The sequence below is a fragment of the Hydractinia symbiolongicarpus genome, chromosome 7 (genome assembly GCF_029227915.1).
Source record: "Hydractinia symbiolongicarpus strain clone_291-10 chromosome 7, HSymV2.1, whole genome shotgun sequence".
Taxonomy (NCBI): domain Eukaryota; kingdom Metazoa; phylum Cnidaria; class Hydrozoa; order Anthoathecata; family Hydractiniidae; genus Hydractinia; species Hydractinia symbiolongicarpus.
In genome coordinates this window covers 11,697,555-11,719,319 of record NC_079881.1, presented here as the reverse complement: position 1 = coordinate 11,719,319, position 21,765 = coordinate 11,697,555, and the positions used below count along the sequence as shown (strand labels likewise).

The window sequence follows — 21,765 nt, the reverse complement described above, 5'->3', positions numbered from 1 at the left end:
AAATAATATTTTAAAGTTGAAAATGTTTGCTGCAATAAATTAGCGCCTTGGTAAAAAAGATTCTTTACACGTCTCTAAAAGAGCGCCCTCTGGCAAAGTTATATATTTAATAAACAGCCTCCCGGAGGTTAGAAAAATTTCCTTTCCTCTACTCAAATACCACTAGGGTGCATGGGTGATCTAGAAGCGGTACAACATACCACCAAAAGTAGGTCTCATACTTTACGGTATATATGGAAAAAGTTTGGTACAGACTTTACCATTAAAATCGCAAGGGGAAATTTAGCATTTTATTTCTTATACACGAAAGTTTTGCAGACGGGCGTATATTTATACAATTGCATAAGCTTAAAAAAAACAAAAACATAGCTAATCAGAACTTGTTAACGACCAGAAATAATAATAAGATAAAAAAAATTTGAATAATAATTTCAAAAAATCCAACACACAAAGTTCGGAAAAACATTTATGGAAAAGCCTTGTATTCAACGAGATTGGCGGGCGATCGCAATTTTTACATTTTCGTCTCCACGATATTTAGACATAAACTAAAAAAGTCCTGGAGAGAAAGTTGTCTGGTGTGACGAAATTTTTAATTCATTAACTACATTTTAAACAATGACACGCGCAAACATTAAAAAATAAATGATCTGGATTTCATTAGTAAATTTTGGTGTTACCTGGATACAAGAAATTATATGGCCAAGAAAAATAAAACATTAGTCAGTACTATTTTTATGCCAAAAATTTAATTGGTAAAAAATCGCCTCATTGTAATAGTCTACTAATGAGCCGGTCATTATATGCTATATTCCATAGATATCAAAATATCAGGACTCTCTTTTTTTCTCACTGCTGTGACATGGTGTTTTAAGGTCTGCAATATTATATCAGAAGGTCAGTTATTCTGTACATTTGACTTAGAAGTTTGTTCTATGAGAAAGCACCTAATATTGAACATCAAGCTTTCCAACGGAAGAAAAATGAGAACAAATCTTTAACATAATAGGCTTTTAAAGATTATGTTTGTAAAAACATCATCTAGAAAATATGAATTGTAGTACATGACCTTGAGTCGATTTTTTACCAATTAATTTTTTGGCATAAAAATAGCAATGACTAATGATTTGTTTTCCTTGACCATACAATTTCTCGTATTCAGTAACATTAGAATTTAATAAGGAAACACGGATCACTTATTTTTAATTTTTACTCGTGTCGTAGTTTAACATATTAAACTAGACAACCTACTTTCCAGGCTTTCTTGGGGTTTTAGATTTCACCCAATATAAAAAACCTAAGAAGCCCTGGGTACAAGTTTGCAAAATGTGATAACCTGGTAACTAAGCAGAGTTTCGTATATCGATTTATATATATATTTGCTTACTGTTTAGATTGGTATTAAAATGGTTTTACACATGCTGTAATTCGCGAATCGATCAAACGCTGAACATTTGGGAAATCTTGGATTATTTCCTAATTTATTTATTTCTTAAAGCTTAGTTATTTTTAAGAATCAAAGGATAAGCGAAGTGATTATACTCGTATAAGCTTTCGTGATTACTGTTCCTAAATAAAAAATCCATGTAAAACCTATAATATTCTCAACTAAATCAAAAACTTTGTTTAACCCTATTCGGTCCGGGGTTTTTCATACTATGACCCTTCCCTCCCCCCCCTCAATAACTTTTCATAGGATTATTCAAATTGAATCAAACTTGGCACACTTATAGTACGTCATAAAAGGAACAAAATGGCGGCAATAAATTTTTGCTTGCGTCAGCACATTTTCCGTGACGTCATCAGAAGCTTGAGAATTGTTAAAAATGCCACTATCTGCATAAAATATAATTACTTTTGTTCTAGAGCGAATTTTTACATTCTGTTTGAAGTTTCTGAAAGCTAAATAAAATTTTTTTAACATATCTTCCGGTTTTTACATGGATCGGATAAAAAATTGCCAGAAATTGCCCAAAAATCCGTTTTTTTTCGATTTTCAGGTAAAATCCTACAAAATCGGGAAATCAGATTAGTCACGTGTCAAAATTATTCACAATGATTCTTCTTGATGAAACAAAGTTGTGTTGCAAGTTTCAAGTTCTAAGGATAATCCTAACAGGAGTTATTATATTTTCCATATTATAAGGATTTCATAGAGATTTTTAGGGTAGTTTCGAGTAATGGCCAATATCAAAGCCTCTGAAAGGTATGGGACTTAAAAATTTAACATGCAGGTGTGTCATAGATAAATGTTGAAACTCAGTAAGTATCATAGCCATATAAGAAAGCAATCAGGAGTCCCCGGACCTAATAGGGTTAAGCTTCTTGACTTTCCTGCTAGATTTTAATACATTTTTAAGTCTAAAATCTATCCACTTTTGGAAAAACAGATGTTATTGGTAATCTCTTAACATTTTTAGGTAGCCTTAACACCTGAAAAATTTCTGCTGTGTTAAAAATCCTTACACTATTATCATGCCAAAAATTGTAGTCAAACAAAATAAATGGAAAATAAATGTAAAGCATTATATTGAAGTAAGTGATTCTTTAAAACATGCTTATACGTCATGCAGTCATCTCCATTTTCTTTTCTTTAACATTGACCAATTGTCTATAACTGTGCTGAAGCAAGAAGCAGAGCAAACCTTACTATGACAATTCATAAATGGCTCTCATATTTAATTGTCATGAATTAATTTTCGCGCAGATCTAATATCGCCAATAATTGCAAATTGTTTTCGTACATCACAGCTAGGAAATAGTTCCGTGTTTCCTCAGAAATAGGGGAATCCATAAACTAAAAGAAAGAGGGGAGGGGTGGGTGAGGGCAGGAGCGCCATAGTAAAACGGGGGTTTGCTTGGGTATGTACCTACGCATTCCTTGTACAAGGACGGATGCATGGAGGGATTGAATGACGATAAAACTCTTGTCACGAAAGTAATGTCATTGTACCAATGTAAAATACTCTGTGGAACTGACCCCTGGTTTGCGACTGCTTCAATTATGTTATATATTAGCTACTTGATATCGTACTTTGTCAAAACAACGAAGTTCCCACAGGTTTGACTTTTGAAGTGAGGATCAAAATATTTAATTTTCTTCGCTTAAAATAGACAATACATTTAAAATATATATTGACTTTAGTTTTTTTTTTCTGTCAAATCAGCATCCTGACACACTGTGCCGTCAATTTCAATATACCTCAAAGCAACAGAGCAAGCTTTTGAAGCAATACATACAAATTTGGAAAGAACCAGCATGTAGCGAACACTTCTCGATAGCCAAATGTTTTTGTTCGATATAGACAGGTTTCACTGAATTTCAAGAAACAAGCAAAACGCTTTAAAATTAACCTGTTTTTGGCATGTTTATACGAAAGTAATAAGGAAGTAATTAAGGATGTTCAAATAGCATGACTTGTTTGAATTTTGACATCTAACGCGTGTGGAGGTTTAGCTTGTGATTAGTCTTTCCCACATTTGTACAATTAGGTGTCTAGCTATCGAAAACATTTGCCTTGAACGAGAAAGAAGCGTAGGAATAATAGTGTAATAAAATTCCGTTTGAATAAAGTAGAATCCATTCAAAAGGATCTGACGTTATGGAAACTAACAAGTTACACAATTTCCTAGTTTTTTTTAAATAAAAAAATTTAGTACTTAATTCGAAGGATAGCTTTGGTAAAGGTCTGTATTAAAAGTAAATTTTTTGAATAGACGAGGAAAAAGACTTTTGAGTATGCTTAGACGATTTTTTTATCAATGTCAAAACAAGCGTGGATTAACCATCTCAGATTTTTAACATTATTACCTTAAACCAATGGATCCAAAATGGACTTACATAAAATAAACATTGAAAAGTTTAACTTAAAAACATTGTATCCACGACAATATTAAAGACGTGTGTTTAAACTTGAACTACACATTTTTGTAGGTTTCGTGTAATTTCCCCTTTCCTTTTTTCTTTTTTGGTTTGACTTTTTGTACGCCTCCACAATGCAACATATTACAGTCATTAGTACCAACGCAGTGTTTGTCATTTTTATCACAGATTGTTTTCCATGATCCTTTCTTCTTGACAACCAGACAATGCTGTTTTGTTACATCAATCTCAATTGGTAGATACTTGGTTCCAGCCCTTATTATGCCTGCTCTATAATAGAATGAAATAAAAATGACATTCATAGCAAATACTAGGTACAAAGAAAAAACATTGAGTATACAATTTTCACTCAAGGTGGACTATTTTAGTCTCGTGGAGGAAATATCAACAAGAATTGATTCAGAATATTTTTTTAATTTCTTACTATAAACGTGTTTTTTATTAAACAATCTGTATTGGTGAGAAAACATGAACAACAGAATTGTATTTCCCATTTTTCAATCTTTCTTCAAAGTAGGGTTAAAAAAATTTGTCTATAAGCAAAGAGGTTTCCTCCTTGATCCACGCATAAGCATTAAATATCAAACAAACACGATCCTGGACATATTCTTTTTGCAAAGGATCATGTTTTGGTTAAAATTAACAAACTGCATCACTTGAGAAGTGCCGAGCAGTAGTGGAGTAAATAGCTCTACTTTGGCAAATATGTAGGATACGTGAACATCATTCATAAGCGCTAGTCGTAGTTTTCAAAATGCTTTATGTAACAATACAAAACGGAATGTAATGGACCAAACGATACGGTGTGCTGATGTCAGGAAAAATTGAAACTTTTTGAACAAACCGGTTAAATTAAGATGTTTTAAAAACATTTCCTTGCATTGGCCAAAATATTCCCTAATAATCAATCAATAAATCCTAAGTTCTGTAGCCATCAATAAAATTATCATGTGTATCAGTAAATAAGCCACATAACCGCTAATACATCAAAAACAGGTAGATGAATTGAGCAAAGTTGGTAGTTCAAATAGCTACTTAAATTAGCTTATGTAGCTACATACTTTTTTTCATCAGAACGTAGGGTGTATGCTTACTTGTTTATTTCCACCATTATTAATTTACCAAAGGAAGTAGGATTCTTTAATAACTTTGTCTGTTTATACCATACTTTATCGTGGTCAGGTCGAGATATATTTTCACCTTTATCCAAAAATTTCTATAACATAAGTTGTAAAATTAAGGTCTTTTTGCATGCCTACAAAATACGAAGTAGAAATGGATTTCCTCTAGACTTTATCATAGTAGGAACTTGATCTATTTTGGCGTTGTTTATTAATGATGATTGACCAAAAAAATGTCCCTACTGAGGAAAAACACAAGCAAACGTCTATTTCCTTTGCATTTATTATTTTACATAAAAATAAGGGAAGTTTCCACTGCTACAATATTTGTACGCAATATTTTACAATTAATTGTAGTAACTGGTGTACAATTCCGAACAATTTTACGAAAAAAAAATACATCTTTGTTTTGATAATGCCCATGAGTTGTTCAATTCTTTTGAAATTAATTCAATAGGCACTAGCTTCTTCAAATCACGCTGATTTGACTCCAAAATACTTGTGAACTTTGAAGTCACAATATAATGTACATCGTGTTAATATCTGTAAAATATCTTGAACAAGAATATACAATTTTGTACAATTAATTGTGTACAAGATATTGTAGCAATGAAATTAGACCAAAGAATACACAGTCAAAAAGATAGACACACAGAAAGTAAGAACAGAGGAAGTAACTTACATTCATGACACTACCGTGCAACGGAAACAACATGTTTCCCACACTTTGAACAACTAAGGCACCATCGTTGTAAAAATGGTCTTGTACCACGTGGGGGTGGGAACCAATAATGACGTCAACATATGGTGACAACTGGACGATGACCTGTTCACCATGATACTTTGGTAGAAATTTGGCGTACTCAACACCCCAGTGCATGAGGACGACAATGATATCTACTACCTAAAGATAAATTTGTTTTTATTATCTTTGTTAAAATTGTTATTATTTTTAATGTTACTATAATACCCAACTCTTCGTCTCTAAGTTAATGTATACTAAATTTCTTTTTGACTAAGTTTAGGCGCGTTTAGCTACAACATTTTATGCCCATTTTATAGCTCTTTCTACTTCTATTTTTTTCTTCTGTATTTATATTTTTTCAATTTTCTAATATTTTTATTCATTAAACTTCTAAGCTACCAATAAATCCTAAATATAATTTTACGGACCAAAGAGATACATTCGTTTCCATGTTTCGAATTATCCTGCACCTTTATAACGTTGAAAACCAGATAGACATTTCCTCACTTTTTCAGGTACTGTCATTTTATATTTTGGTTAATGGTGAAAGTATAGTCAGTTCCCAGATTGCTTTGTACTTTTCACTGAAAGTTGTTAGGCAGACTTTTTAAATGACAACAGATGCGAACCATGTTTAACATAACAGCCTGTATATTTATTCCAATGAAAGTCAAAATTAGTTTGTGATCACTCTTTTTGTTGAATGGCAAAATGTTGTACGTGTAACATTTTTAAGTATTCAGTAAAGACATCTGATGCCCATTGAAAGTTAATAGTCACAGTATTATCGTAGTCTATAATGCTGGACATTAACCCTATTCATATCGTGTTGTGGAATATAAAAAACTGTCGGGTCGAGGTTAATCAACATTAGGTCTTAAAAGTAATGACAAGCTCATTTGGTCTGAAATTTTCTTACCATATCCATAAATTGTACGTTTTTCTTTGTTATTTGGTCAAAATCTATAATTTTCTTCAAAAAGTCTGATTGCCTTTTCTTAAAATGCCTAAATTTTAGAAATCAGGAATCTGGCTAATACAAAAACTGTCATTCAATAAATCATTTAAAGCATTGGTCATTGATCTTTACCTTCAAGTTATTGCATTTTTGATATTCAAAGACGCTCAATCATGACGATGTGACCACTATGACTTAATTGTTGTGATTTTTGTTACTCCTTTCTGCTTGACTTATAATTGAGAAGGAATTGATTGAATAGAAAAGGCAACCACAAATCAAAAGGGTGCAAAGACGATGTACTACGTCCAGCGTGCGCCACCGGGTCTCAGCTAGTACTGAAAAATATCAAGCAACTATCATTAAAGCAGGATATGTTGAAGTATTATACCGGTCATGGTAGAATCAAACCTTTTACCTGAGGTGAGTAATTTCACAATGCTAAGTTGTAAATTTCCATGCTACGTTATCTGTAGCCATCTGCAGCTCAAAAAGTGAAACCGCTCAAGAAAGTACAAGAATGCAATACATTTTTTTAGTTTCCAACAAAAACTGTTGACAATAGAATTGCTAACAGTAATGGCGGACAGAAAAGAATCATAATTAGTATCATTTGTGAAAGCATCAATACTTTATCGTAAGCAGTATATTCAGTTCGTTACCTTGCTGTCTATTACAGAGGACTTTGTATTTTGAGATTTTTGAAAGGCGTAAAATAATAAAATTTTAATGTTACCAATTTGGTTCTTATTCCTCATGCTTTTTTTTGATTTTTGAGCAGCTTTGTCGAAAGAAAGTCTGCGGCCAGAAGAAAAACTTTATTTAGCTAAATGTTATTTTCGACATGTTACTGTAGATTCCAAAACTGTTTTGATCCAATTGGACTAGAAATGATAAAAAGTGTGAAAAATTAAAAATCCTAAACTCACCATCATGTCTGACATGCTTTTTATGTCAAAGGCTAATTTCCGTCGAAAGAGAGGCATAGACGGCATATTGTTGGGGAAAAACAAAAAAACCCGTATAATTGACGCCTAACAACGACGTATTGACGCGATGAAAGAAAAGTTGTTACAATAAAAAGGAAAAACGAAAACAAACGCTCGCGTATACCCTTAAGGTTTTTTACCTTTCTTAGTCTTTTAGCTTCACGTATAGCCAACGTTTTATCATAAATAGCAGGTCCCGTAGACACTCTATCGCGATAATTTTCTTGCAAACATCCTTCATCTGAAGAGCAATACGCAAGAAATCCAATTTTTATTCCCTTCTCTGTTATGATCAAAGGTTCCTAAAAATATACAATATACATATTCCTAAAGAAAAACCACCTACAAACAGATGTGGCTTCTACTAGTCCATAATGGCATTTCCGGTCCTCCAACTTTGTATAATGCTATATTTTCTTCCTGATTTAAGTGTTAGAGTAACTTGGCATATTAGAAGATACAATTTGAGCGTTTAGATTTTGTTTTTAGCAAATGGGACTACACATTTTGAGTTATAATTTATAATTTATACTGTTGATTAAAATTAATATTTTTTTAATAGTTTAACCTACGCCTTATGCAATACCTTTCTCCACGATAATACCTGTTGCGTTTCTTTTCTAAAAATATTTTTTCATACAAAAGAAAAGAAAAGAAATCCAACAAACCTGATCAACAAACATAGATTTGCCATACGTAACACCAACGTATTGAACGTCAAACTTCTTTAAATATTCTATTGTCAGATTAGCTGGTCCTTCTCCAAAATCGATGAAGTGGTTATTGGCCAAGGTAACTATATCTATGCCTGCATAGCTACAAAAAAATGGTTGCATAACTGTGACGAAATAAAAGTGTTTTTGTTGAGTCGTTTTAAATTTGGATTTATAAGCAATAAAAAAACAAAGCGTAAAAAACATAATGGTCACTAAGATTATTTAACGGGCATAAAGCTAGTCTTATATATGGTAGAATAACTTTAACTACTTAAGTGCTGCCATTGCATCTGTATCCGAAATTAACGTCACTTCTTTCTTCGGATTCAATTCTTGAAGCTTTTCATCTTTTTTATGATGAAATGGAGTTTCTAGGTTGACAATAACGTGATCAGCTTCGCTAAGGACAGATTTAATTGGTTTAAAAGAATCCTCATATCTACACTCCTGTCTTCTTGCGTGATACTTGATTACTCCAGAAAATGCAACATCGCCTCCAAATATAAGTCTTACTGTTTCTCCCTACAACATGATTTAACAAACGATGAGACACCTTACTATTCTACAGATTGAAATTTGCAACTAAACAAGCTAGTAAATTGCAGAACTGTAGCTGCAATGTTTTAAATTTGCCATTTAAGGCTATTGTATCTTTAGATTTCAATGTAACTTTTGTTTGTCAAGAAGAGAATAAATAACAACACCAATTCTATGAGAAGATTTCTTACCTGAACTTTTACGCTGAGCCAAACATTCGGAAGACATAATAAGAAGAACCATAAAGTACGCTGTTCTAAAGAAACTGATAATATTGATGACAATGACAAAATTGAATAATTAATGAGTGTGCATTAAACAAAGATAATCATGTGTTTTGCAAAATATGTGCACAAGACATTTTGTGGGTTAAAATTTGCGTTCTGATGAGATACTTTTGCCTAATACTTGCCATAAAGAGATTTAGTCAAATAATGACACAAAAATAGAACTACTACTTATGCATGTTTTAATGTAAAACAATATGTAACTTACTCTTCATTACGACAACACCACCACCACGGAAATAAAAACTTTTTAACAATTCAAGTCATAATGCTATGCGCAAAAGGAGCATGTAAATTGAAAACCACACGCCAGAGGTAATTCACTCCATTACTTCCGGTACGTACAAAAAAACGTACGTTTGCGCAGTTAGAATATAGGTGGATTACTATTTACACGCTCTCGCGTATTTTTGTGACAGTAAACCGATATAAACATGCGCGCAGTTATTGTTTAAGCAGGTTTCTACAGCGTGCGATGGTTCGTAAAGAAAAGTAGAAACAGATCCTACTTGTGCGATCGTAAAAATGCTTATGTAAAAACTTAGCAAGAATGCAGAAAAAGAGCACGAAGATTTATTTAAGCCTGGTACCCACTAGATGATGTTATGCTTAAAACTCACAAGTTATGCGTTAACGAGCGTGTGAAGCTTAACGCCACCCCTAGTGGGTTGATGCAATGCTAAGGATTTGAAAATCCTAGCACGATTGCAAAGCGTTAGCGCTGCGGTATCTGGAATGAAGTAAGCGTTAGACATTAGAGCCGGTGATAAACTTTAGCGCACATTGCATGTAGAATAAAAGATTTTTCAATCTTGACGCTGGGTGGTTAGCAAATCAAGAACACGCTGTACAAATTTGAAATGTGAAACAATCCGAAATCGCAAAATCAAACTTTTTTTCTAAAGTTTTTTTATTAACTGTAAAAATAAAGCGCGGGAGAAAGACATTGCTTTGGCAGAAATAATACAATAGTATACATCTATCTATAATAAGGCTATTCCTGAGTATCACAAAAAGGTGTTTAAGAGATTTGCTGGAACGTTATTGCAACCGAGTTAGGTATGGAGACAGATTGGTGAATATATTGGTGAATACTTACAGATATGTAACTTTCTTTACAATCGGTTGTTTTTGTGTTGCATTTTTGTTTTTGTTACATATTTTTTAAATTCATTTTATTTTTTTATCATCAGATGTAATAATAAAATATAGTAAAAATCAAGATAAAGTTTTGTTTTAGGAAAAGTGGCAAAAAAGTCATTCAAAAGTATCCGTAAGATGTTCAATAAAAGTTGGAGGCTTTAACACAAGAAGCAATGGAAGCAAAAAGAGATATCGATGGATACGAATATTTGATGTGGTTAGTTCAAATTTATCGATGTCAGGAAAACGTCACTACTGTCAACTTCTTAACAAAAAATGATTTGCAGGAAAAGCTTAAGGATGACAAGGCAGACTTAAGTGGAAGAAAGGCATTTCTTTCTTTATATATGGAACAAATTCAAAATTTACGTTTCCTTCTTCCCTTGACTTCTTTGGTCGCCCGATTCCTTCGTTGTTGTCACAACAGTAACAATCTCCTGTTGAGCACGGCCATATTGAATATTCTGAGATAAAACAAAAGAGAAAAGATTTATAAAAGACAGTAACATGAGCTTCTACAAAATTTCATATTGTTCATCTGCATCACAAATTCTTGGTGGCATCAAGAATATTTTTAGGTTTTTGAAAATACAACCGCTACGCGTTAGGAAAGTATGGCGTTAAAACTTACGCCACTTGCGACCCCAAGTGGGTACTAAAAATAGATTCCAGGAATAACATGTTTTGTACGTTCAAAAAAGGGGGAATATTAGAAACTCAAAATAAACTTAAAAGGGTGTTTATCTTACGGCATGTTATCTTAGTACTTATGACTGTTGATGCGTTTAAATCACGAAACGTTCCATCCTAATAAAGAAACAGGGCGTAGGATTAGTACGACACGATGGTCTATTTATACCCTTTGCCTTAACCAATCAAGTTTGAGATAAATAAAACAGCTGAATTTACACACGAAGCATAAACATTCTAAAAGTAAAAAATAAAATATTGGCAGGTGAAAGGTACATCCTAACAATTCTTTTTATTAATGTAATCTAGTAAATTTTAAATTATGAAAAACATTTGAAGCCTGTGTAAAAAGAAGATACGAATTTTAGAAGAAAAATATATTTTGTAAGATATCTTAGCGATTTAAACTGAAATCGGAAATGTAATTTTTGCTAAAAATTGTATCACTATTTGTTAGCAGGTTGGACGTATATTGGAATTTTGTGAAATTACGTACTACGCCTCCTGTAGCACAAGTTTGCTAGCTTGAGAAACCTGTGCATTTATTAATAATAAACCAGCACATATCCCGTCTTTTCTATATCGTATGGTGCTAAACGCGGACTTCCAATTTCTTTTCTTCTTTCAAGTGTCATAAATAATAGAAGAAAAAAAAATGAATATCGTGAAAATAGATTGTGGTTTATTTCACCATATAACACTCCCTGAAGATCATTTTCATTACACCATTGCTACTACCGCTGAAGTTATCGGCATTCTAACCATCATACTCAATGCTGTATATTTAATATCAATGTATAAATATTCAACCAAACTATCTGTTGCAGATACACTGTACATTATGTTATCTGTTAGTGATCTACTTACTGGAGCATTATTTACGTTGCCTTTGATGGTTCTTCATACCTATGCTGTACTGAGCAAAGATAGGTGCAAGTTGATCAACTTCGTTTCCATCACTGGGTACACCTTTGGTGCAATGTCAGGATTCATCATCACTTTTATTACAATAGACTTGTATGCATCTGTTCTTCATCCGTTCTTCTACGAAGAAAGTTTTACACCTGAGCGAGCTGTTGTTGTCAGCATATCAACTTTAATGCTGTTGATACTGGCACCAAGCATAACAAAGAATGTAAACACATCCGCATTTGAATTTTGTCAAATCCTCATGGGTGCACTCCTTGGTATATTGATCGTCTTAACGTTTGTTATGCAGCTACAAATTTATAAGGAACTACAGAAGCTGTATACCAACAAAAATGAGCATAGTATAACCCAAACAGAGAATATCACTACTATGGATCGTCACATCGGTAATGTCTGTAGTGTGCTTTATAACAATAGCTAAAAAATGGTATATTTACCAGTTCCTTGCAGCATTAGGAACCATTTGTGTTATGGTAGCACTCTTTGTCATGCACAGACAGATATACAACGAACTCAACAGATTAAGTGGCAGGTTAAGCCAAGGAGACATGAAAGAGAGGAAAGAGATGAGCTGCAAACGAAAAGCTTCAAGAGTGGGGATTAAGGTTTTAGCAACATTTTGTGTGTGTTTTCTACCAGCAGTGATTTGCTACTTTAATAACATCTTGATCAGCGGAAAAACAGTGTTCGTCACAAATTATGTCGAAAATGTTTGTCTTTTGATATACTTTATCAATCCAGTATTGGATCCGTTTATATATTATTTTAGATTGTCAAAAATACGCGTTAAAATTCAACGATTATTTAGAAAGAACAGTATCGCTGAAAAGAGGTGACTTAATTCAGTAAGTTCTAAATGGGAACTGGAAACAGCACATGAAGGTTATCAAAAAATAGACGTTGTTCTTTTTTTAGCATTGTTTAGCTTATCGTATTGCCGCGAAGAATAATACGGAGATATCTACTTTACTATAATATATGTTAAAACTTGGAGGAAAGAATACGGATTCTTTCCTCCAAGGTTAAAATAAGACTTCCCCAAAAAAAGATCGGGTGCGAACATTTTAACCTAAAAAAAAGACATGCAAATTTCCAGTCCAATAACTCTGCAATAATTATGACTCTTTTATTGGACACTGTAGCCTTTTCTTCTTGAAAATAACGTGCGCGAAATTTGGGAGAGTCAAGATATACCTTAACTTATCCATTCACTGAAAAGAAAAAAAAAACTTTTTAACTGGAATCTAGGAAAACATAGGAATGGGGCTGATAATTTTATTTGTCTGTTTCTTCAGTTTTTGCTTTTATGTAAAAGAAATAAAAAAAAGTCTGCTGAAGTAGTGGGGATTCACATATAAATTACATATAGTTCTAGGTAAATCAGAAGTAAAAAAGAACTGAAAATCGTTTTTTAAAAAAAGAGACAATATTCAAATTTTGCAAATGACGAGTTTCCCAATAATTTTCGCAAAATTAAAAAAAAAAACGCAAGTCTGTAAAAAAGAGAGTATCTTTTGTTTACGTTTGTTTGTTCTTACTAACTATATATGATACAAATTTTAAAGCAACCATTTGGAACTATCCAATATTTACTCAACTTTCCACGTTGGCTGTTCGGAAGGATGGACAGACATTTTTTCATAGACACGAGAAGGTTCTGTAGGCAGGTTATCTATAACAGAAATAAAACAATGGGATCACACCTTTATTTCTTCATTTTAATGTCACTAGTCTGACATTGTAATGTCAGTTACTCTGGAGTACTGAATACCCTTTCTCTCCCGTTAGTATACCCCCCCCCCCCCAAAGTTTTAAGTTAAGTTGAAACATCCGGTCAATTTGGCTGTAATCTAATCGAAACATCATACCATAATGGTAGAATTCTACAAAAAGAATCAAAGACAATGTGCACCACATTGACGTGCCATTTAACACCGCAACACCTCAACCATGAAGTTTTCAAAAATATATTTGTTTTCATTTTTTATATACGCTTAATTGTGCCACTCGCTCAATTTTGAATATTTTTTGAATCTATTTATTCGATACTTTCAAGTATGCTTTCATAAAACTAATTAACTGGTTAACAAATTTTTAACTTGATTAGGCGCATAACGTACTTTCTTCAACACACGTTTAAAATTTTAAGATTTTTAGGAGGACAAGGACTAGGATGCTGTTTATTTACAAAAAAAAAGAGAGGGGACGTTTATTGGAGGAAATTTCGTAATATAAATCAGGGTGGGGTATGCTTATGCAGAACAAAATCAGGCCTAAGGCTCGTTTTCATTAGACTGCATTTTCCACTACAGCGCAGAAAGCTCAAGAGCTTTTTTGTCAAATGATTCATGATGACCACGTGATTTTCGAGTATATTTATAATGGGAATTGAAACATACTTTTGGGCCTGGATGTTTATTAACTTAAAATTTTAGCCACACTAATTTACTTTTATAAAGCTTTTTAGTAGAAAATCTATTAATTTATCAATTCCCTTTTTTTGATTTTATTTCACCCGCCCGCAGTTGTAAGAATCTAACCTTATGTTTCTTAAAGTCATGTTTCTTATAACGATATTTTATCTTGTACATTAGGTAAGTAAATTTCCCAAATAAGTGAATTCGTTCGTTCTATGGAGGCTGAAGTAGAAAGATTCAGTAAAAGGATGAGGAGAAACTTGAAAAGAGATTAAACTGATAACACGAGCTCCGACTACACAATATGAATGATAAATTTTTTATTTTATAATAATAAAGACAATTCAACATCTACACAAACTGTAAAGTAAATACAGATTAGTGCATTGGACTGAAATCCTAAGATGCAAAAGATTACTTACAGAAATTATACATAGTTGGCCAATTATCCATCTCGTCAGCTTGTTTGTATGTGTATGGACTTGCCAACATGCTAGTCATGCCTACAGTATATTAAGGAAAAAAATGATAGCTGGTGTCATCAAGATTTTTTACATACCCCCTTTTATTGTTTAGAATGTAAAAAGGCTCTGATCACTTAACAGTACAAAAAACTTCCTAAATAATAAAGCACTGCAAATTCTATCTATACTGCTTCTAAATGGAAGAAGAATCTTTGACCTGCTGGCTACAAAATATTTTGCCAAGAAAAATAGAATTTTAAAGGAGATTTTGCACTGAATTTTGAGGATTTTTTTGTTAAAATAAAGAACTTTAAAAAAATAGAGTATTTCAGAGGATCACTTTTTTCACTTTCTTCGGTTTTCTCAAGTCTATTAATTCTGATGTCACGAAGAAATATGTCAAGGAAAGTAGTACTTTCAGGATAAAAGATTCAAAAAGAATTGAAATAAAGCTCATGATTAGGGATGTATTGCAGCTTATATCACCATAAAAAATGTAAAATTTCTGTATGTAATAGTAAAACTATTATAGTGTATATACTTGAAAAAAAAATTAAGGGGTTAAATAGGAGATTTGGTCACATTTTTACCTTTTTAAAGGACTTCAGAGAAGCATAGCCACCCTGTTAAGTCTAATTTAAAGTTGAAACACACACCTTATAAAGCTTAAATACACAAAAAAATAAACATGATGTGTAGACTGGGCATTTTGAAAACTCCAAACAGATGTTTTGTCACTTCAAACAAATGTTTTGGTGTTTTCTTCAGTGGAAAACACACTATTTTCAGGCTAAATATTTAAAATTTCCCTCTCTCTCCCAAAGGTTAAAACCTCAAAAAGTGGGAGGTTCTTTTCAGTAGTGAGAGGAGGAGAAGGGGGGGGGGGGGGGGGGGGGAGATTCATATATTAGAAGTTGACCTCTCTGCAGCAAAAAAATAAATGTTAACCTAAATTTCTCCTTAACCTTTATCCTGTGACTTTATTGACTGAGCAAATTATATCACAGGAAGACTTTTTTTAGAACAACTAAAAACTTTCTCAACATTTGTTGGTGATATCACTTGCAATATAATCATGTTAAATTATGCCTGTCAGCACCAATAGCATGCTTGGCGCATACAGGTCTTGTTGAATGAAAAAGTAATGTGGACACAAATTCTGTGCTCTTTTGACTTTTTTTTTGTTTTAATTTTAAATGAATGCTGGCTTTTTAAGTGAAAGTTTGAGGGTTTTTTATAACGAGGAACTTTTCTAATATATAGGGTAAGAGGCCATCAATCACTCGCCCAATTCTGAGAAATAAGAAACTAGCTGAATCATTACAGGCTTGGACTGGAATGGCGTGCGGTTGTACACGCAAGATCGCACACCTATAGAAAGTATTTGTGTGTTTTAAAAGGTAGGGACGATTTAACCAGTGAACCCCAAACACTGGAGACTGCAAAAGCCTAAAACATATAAAACAAAATAATCAGATTTCTGTAGCTACATCTCAACATGCAAAATAACGAGATAATTCAAATATAATCTGTCTCTTTTAATCAATCTTTGTTCCACATCCCTTTTGTTTCCTTTTTATTTGCCATGTGCCAGCATGGAAGTTTTGTAACCATGATCAACTTTCCACAAGTAATAAATGCATCAGGGCAGGATTAAAAAACAAAGTAAGGCTGCGCATTTTAATAAGCCAATTTAATCGCACAAATGCCGTTGCTAAAGAAAACTTAAAACATATAAAACAAAATAAGTTTTTAAGTCTGTCTTATTATTATTATTATTTGTAAAGTCATCATAAGGGAATAGGAAAAAATATCTAAAAAAAATCTTTTAAGTTTATCCAAGTGGCTTAAATAAAACTTTAAAATTCATTCAGAAAATTTAGCTACATTTTAACAAAATTTATACAGAAAAATAATTATACCGCATGTGATTTTCATTTTTAAAATTATTTGAACTGGTAAAGAACGTTGGACGCTTGTGCTTGGAAATAATTACGTTTGTTTGTTCCGCCTGTAAGTGCAGTTGTGCAGACTTGCTTCATCTGTGCTCTGTCGGCATTCACCTCCGCATTAGTTAAGAACTGCATGGCTGGATTTCTTGTGTACGACCTGGTTACCAACAACAAAGGGTCCAGGCAAGAGATTCATGTCTAAGTAGTTCTTTTAACTAAGTTAGGAATTAGTGATTTAGCTAGGATGGTCATGTTGGCTATGAATAGGCTTATTCCTGGATTAAAAAAGGACAGAACTATTCAATAAATCAGAGATCTAAGCAAATGGAAATGTCTGACCAAGATGGAAATCTATCGGATGTTTGGTCTGATAAAAGTTGATTCATACACATTTTTTTTTTAATTTTTCACCCAACGTATGCACAACAAGTATTTAAGGTGTGTACTACCCACGCCTAACTTTACTTTTTGACATGCGATCTGTTGCACTCGCCAACAAGATTTTGGCGTGTGATGGCCCGCACGCCAGAGATTTTACTCCTGTCCAAGCCTTGCTCCCCCAATTCCCAAAAAGATTTTTTTGGCTGAGCAATATGGAAATCGATGTTCTCTTTCTTATTAATTACAGTAAAAAAATACCAAAATATATAAAAAAGATAAAATAAAATATAGATAAAAAAGACTTTGTGACAAAATATGCATTAATAAACTTATTCCATTTATTCAGATTGCTCACTCAGTTTAAATTATTGTAACCTTGGGCGAGCGATTTATTTTATTTCTCGGGTGTTATTCTCTTATTGATAGGCCTGTTCTTGATAAATAAGCTGTTAGTGTCTTACTTTTTATAAAGCATGGATGGTGAGAGCAGACTCGCAGCCTGTCAGTTTTTATAAATATAAAAAATAAAAAAATGGCAGCAAAATGGAGAGAAAAGCAAAAAATGTCCTCCACTTGCGAGAAAGCCCACTGTGTATTGATTTGCCACAATCTTAATGTGAACACATTGGATCCCACTTTTAAAGACGTTATGCATGACAACATGTGAGTATGTATGGAAGGCTCCTCTAAAATCAGTACGGGATCTTTCCCCGATCAGGTGAGTGTCCCCCGATTGAGTAAACCACTCGATCTAGTGAGTCAGCACTGGTGGCAATTTTTCACGACCACCCGATTGAGTGAGTCATAACTGGCAGTAAATTTTTAGCTGGCTAAATACATAAACAAACCAAAGGTGCTTGAGAGAGACTTAGTTCTTGCCTAGCACCTAGTCAGCTTAAGCTCTAGAGACAGAGAACTAGCTATGTTAAAGATATCAATATTTCTCTACTATACTTTGTGTGCAAATTTTTCTCTATATAGCTTGCTATACTGGCTTCTTACTAAACTAATTCCAGGCACATGTCTATAAGACAACTAAAATGAGCTTCAGAGGCACAACATGTGCAACCTAGACTGAAAATATGCACGATGTAGTCAATCCAACTCAAGAAATCATCAATAGCATTGGAACGGCACTGTGAATTTTTTTTTAATTGGTGAAATGCCGCAAAATAAGTTTATGACTTAATGTAAACAAAAATTATATTGCACTTTTGGCCAGCAGCTTGCCCTTTTAAAAAGCAATTTTAACCAAGAAAAATACTTACCCGATTCGAGTAAGTCTCTCCCCCGATTGGGTGGTTGCGCACTCACTCGATCGGGAGATTTACCCCGATTGGGGGACAGTCACCTGATCGGGGAAAGATCCCGTACTGAAAATAGGGCCTGAAATTTTTTTAAAGGCCCCTTGGGGATTTACTGCAACATGTTGCTAAAACTACAAAAGTTAGAAAATATCTTTTTACAGCTATGCACATATTGCATTTAATCAGCCAGTAGCACCTTCAAACATTTACTATTTAGGTAGGCACTAACTACTCCCCACCACCATATCATTTGCACAGAAAAAAATTCTTAAATTTATGAAAAGTTATCTCCTAAAAGAACCTAATATAACAAGATAGAAAGCAATACAAAAAAACATGCCTACTGCTCCAAATACTACGGATACAACAATAATAGGCTCCTTATCCCATGCATTACGAAGAAATCTGTAAAAGTTTCTCAGTCCTATGGACGCCATGTTTAGTGGTTATATTTCGGATAATAGTTACAGAAAATCGGAATTTCCGATCTTAAAAGGCAGCATTGCTGGACACCACATACGGTGGCTCATATCTGCCACATTTTCAAAGCAGCTGACTTAAGCTTCGGGACACGGAAACATTTTCCATGCAATACACCCTTACGATAATTTAATTGTACATGCGTTCCTACGGCTCTCCATCCTTTTACAGCATCGTAAAAAAGGAGGTAAAAATCGTGTTTTTATGACAGTTTGATAGAGACGAAAGCGTGTTTACTCCAGTTTTTTAACTTCCGTCGTATCAATTTCTTTCAAATTTTCAGGAAACGTTAATAATAAGATACAACTTATGCGTACTTTTCATTAAAAACAAAACGCGGCAAGAAAAGTTATCACGAAAAAACGTGTTTTCTCCTTAATAAACTCTTTCTTATAAAAGTGTGGTTTACCTCCTTCGATCGCAAAGTAAGCTGCGATGGAGTGCTGGTTTTCCCAAATTATCGTAAAGGTGTGTTGCAACAAAAATCTTTTTTTTCCTCGTGTCGATCGCGTGGGATGCTAGTTTATGAAACAAATTTTCATGCAGCTATGAAGAAAGATGGCGGTTGTAAAAAAAAGTAGTAATAACAGCAATAGCACTTCTTCTTGAAGAAGAAGAAGTAACGAAAAGACAAACAAGGCGCTCTATTTGGACAAGACAAATTGGTGGAAGTTAGTTAGAAGAAGAAGATTCAGAAGGTTTTAAAGGTTTTTTAAGAATGGACGTTAAACATTATAATGAGTTCGTTCATCTTCTTACCCCAATCTTGCAAAAACAAAATACCAACATAAGAGAATGTACAAAGCCTGAGGAGATGTGTTGCATCGCCTTAAGATATCTTGCAAGCGGCGAATCATCTAGATCCCTAGAATTTGATTGGTTAAAAACAATAATGTTGCAAAAATTTTACTCAAGGTGCGGGGACACGATAGGTTTTTACTTCCAAAATATGTCTCTACTTTCGAAACATGAAAATTTTGTTCCTGAAACAAAAAGAAAAAAGAAAAAAAATTCAAATCAATTTGAATTTTTTTTTTGTTTCAGCAACAAAAACTTTTAGGAAAAAATGTTGCAAATTCTAGTAATTTAACGAGGGGACACATGGAAACATTTTTATTTGTTTGCAACAAATCGTATTTTTGTTTCAATCGCATGAAAATTCATTTCCGTGTCCCCGAAGCTTTAGTATTTTAGTGCGCACTAAAACATTATCCAGTGCGCACTGGTGACTTTGTTACTGCGCACTAGAAGACAGCACTAATGCGCACTAAAAAATGATATAGTGCGCACTAAAAATGATCTAGTGCGCACCAGAGTTTGTAGAACATTTAGAAAACACTAGTTATATTGTTACTGCGCACTAGACTCCACGCTAGTGCGCACCAGGTTTTATCCCAGTGCACACTAAACTCCACACTAGTGCGCACTAGTTTTTATCCCAGTGCGCATAAGGATCAGCCTAATGCGCACGAAAAATGTTTCTAGTGCGCACTAAACTGCGCCCTTAGTGCGCACTAACATTATGACTAGTGCGCAATAGCAATATACTTAGTTAGTGCACGCTGAAATCATGTTCAGTGTGCACCAACTTTTATGTTCTAAAAGTCGTTTGGGTAAGACTAGTGTGCGCTAAATTGCGTTATACTTTATGTATGGTGTTTATACAGTCCCCCTTTGTTTTCCTAGTTCTCTTCGAAGTCATAATGGTAGATCTAGCTATAGGTTTACTTAGTTTAGGTAAGGATCGACTGTCCTTTTATTTCATCTAGAATCATCTTTCGAGGTCAATGTTTGCCGGCGTTTCACAAAATCGAGGCTATCGTAACATCCGACATAGGCTTCTTCAAACTTATGAATTTTAATTAAAGGATTATTTCAGAACAAGTGTAATATGTTTTAAAGGAATATATTGCAGGATATGACAACTATATCTTCTTCGCTTCTATTAATAATAATTTTAGTGCACACTACTATGTTTCCTGGGGCGCACTATGTTATTATCTAGTGCGCACCAGCAAATTGCATGTATTCTCCATACAATAAGTTGTATGGAGAATACATGCAAAAATCTTCAAAGTGACGATTGTGTCGCAGAATACCACTCATTTATATTGTAATGTTTCATATTATATAAAATAGAAGAAAATACAGCAATAAAATGTCGAAAATGGGTCGATTTATTTTTGTCTGATTGAAAAAATCAACCCGCACTATGATTAGACGAAATTTTGACCCTTACCGCAATAACTAGAGGAAAACTGAAAACTCCCAAAACTTATCCGCATTAATAATCAGGGGAAAAAATTGTTTCTTTTTGCGCCAAGATTTTGATGCATATCACCGTGTGTAGCGTACTATTTGACGCTGTTCTTCAATTCATCTTGTACACGAAAACAACTTTAAATTCCATATTGAAATCCTTTAAGAAAATTGATATTATAAAAAAATTCTTTGCCTAGACAGTTACTAGTTGCTTCCAACCTCGTCCCCATGGTCTTGTGGCACCAGAATGAGCCGTTATTACGGGGAATTTTTTAAAAAAAGCCAAAATGACCTTGGAACGTGGTACAGTTGCTCTCTTAACTCCACGAGTTACGCCTTATTTGTTATTTTTAAAAAATATGAGTTCATAGCAACTAATAATTTTCTTGAATTTTTTTTTATAGAAAGTATGAATAGAATAATTTTTTTTTGAAAAAATTCTCTAAAACGTTGTTAAGCTTTGGAAACTTCCTATACATATGGTTGACGCTGTGTTGGAAAGA

General features: G+C 33.5%; 2 protein-coding genes across 2 annotated transcripts; both read right to left on the bottom strand.

Moving 5' to 3' along the window:
• Positions 1 to 3,420: 3,420 nt before the first annotated feature.
• LOC130648887 (capsule biosynthesis protein CapA-like) lies at positions 3,421 to 9,228 on the bottom strand. The gene is made up of 7 exons (XM_057455005.1): positions 9,141 to 9,228; positions 8,684 to 8,934; positions 8,365 to 8,512; positions 7,837 to 7,998; positions 5,687 to 5,908; positions 4,978 to 5,099; positions 3,421 to 4,153 (listed from the first exon to the last, which is right to left on the bottom strand). Exons 2-7 carry the CDS (start codon positions 8,695 to 8,697, stop codon positions 3,919 to 3,921), a joined length of 903 nt encoding a protein of 300 aa, XP_057310988.1. The 5' UTR covers positions 8,698 to 8,934; positions 9,141 to 9,228; the 3' UTR covers positions 3,421 to 3,918.
• A 4,265-nt stretch (positions 9,229 to 13,493) lies between these two features.
• On the bottom strand, positions 13,494 to 19,016 carry LOC130648888 (NADH dehydrogenase [ubiquinone] 1 alpha subcomplex subunit 3-like). Its single transcript, XM_057455006.1, has 3 exons — positions 18,861 to 19,016; positions 14,839 to 14,919; positions 13,494 to 13,671 (listed from the first exon to the last, which is right to left on the bottom strand). The coding sequence occupies exons 1-3, from the start codon at positions 18,955 to 18,957 to the stop codon at positions 13,589 to 13,591; spliced, it is 261 nt and encodes an 86-aa protein (XP_057310989.1). The 5' UTR covers positions 18,958 to 19,016; the 3' UTR covers positions 13,494 to 13,588.
• Between the last annotated feature and the right edge of the window lie 2,749 nt (positions 19,017 to 21,765).

Bases quoted from the DNA above. Each gene is read 5' to 3' on its own strand.
- LOC130648887 (XM_057455005.1), bottom strand. The intron at 7,999-8,364 runs GTTTGTTGGATT...GTATATTTTTAG, and splicing joins AATCTATGTTTGTTGATCAG to GAACCTTTGATCATAACAGA. The intron at 5,100-5,686 runs GTAAGTTACTTC...CTTATGTTATAG, and splicing joins TGCACGGTAGTGTCATGAAT to AAATTTTTGGATAAAGGTGA.
- LOC130648888 (XM_057455006.1), bottom strand. From the start codon at position 18,957: ATGGCGTCCATAGGACTGAGAAACTTTTACAGATTTCTTCGTAATGCA. The intron at 14,920-18,860 runs GCATGTTTTTTT...AATATACTGTAG, and splicing joins CGTAGTATTTGGAGCAGTAG to GCATGACTAGCATGTTGGCA. The intron at 13,672-14,838 runs GTAAGTAATCTT...TTTCTGTTATAG, and splicing joins GCCAACTATGTATAATTTCT to ATAACCTGCCTACAGAACCT.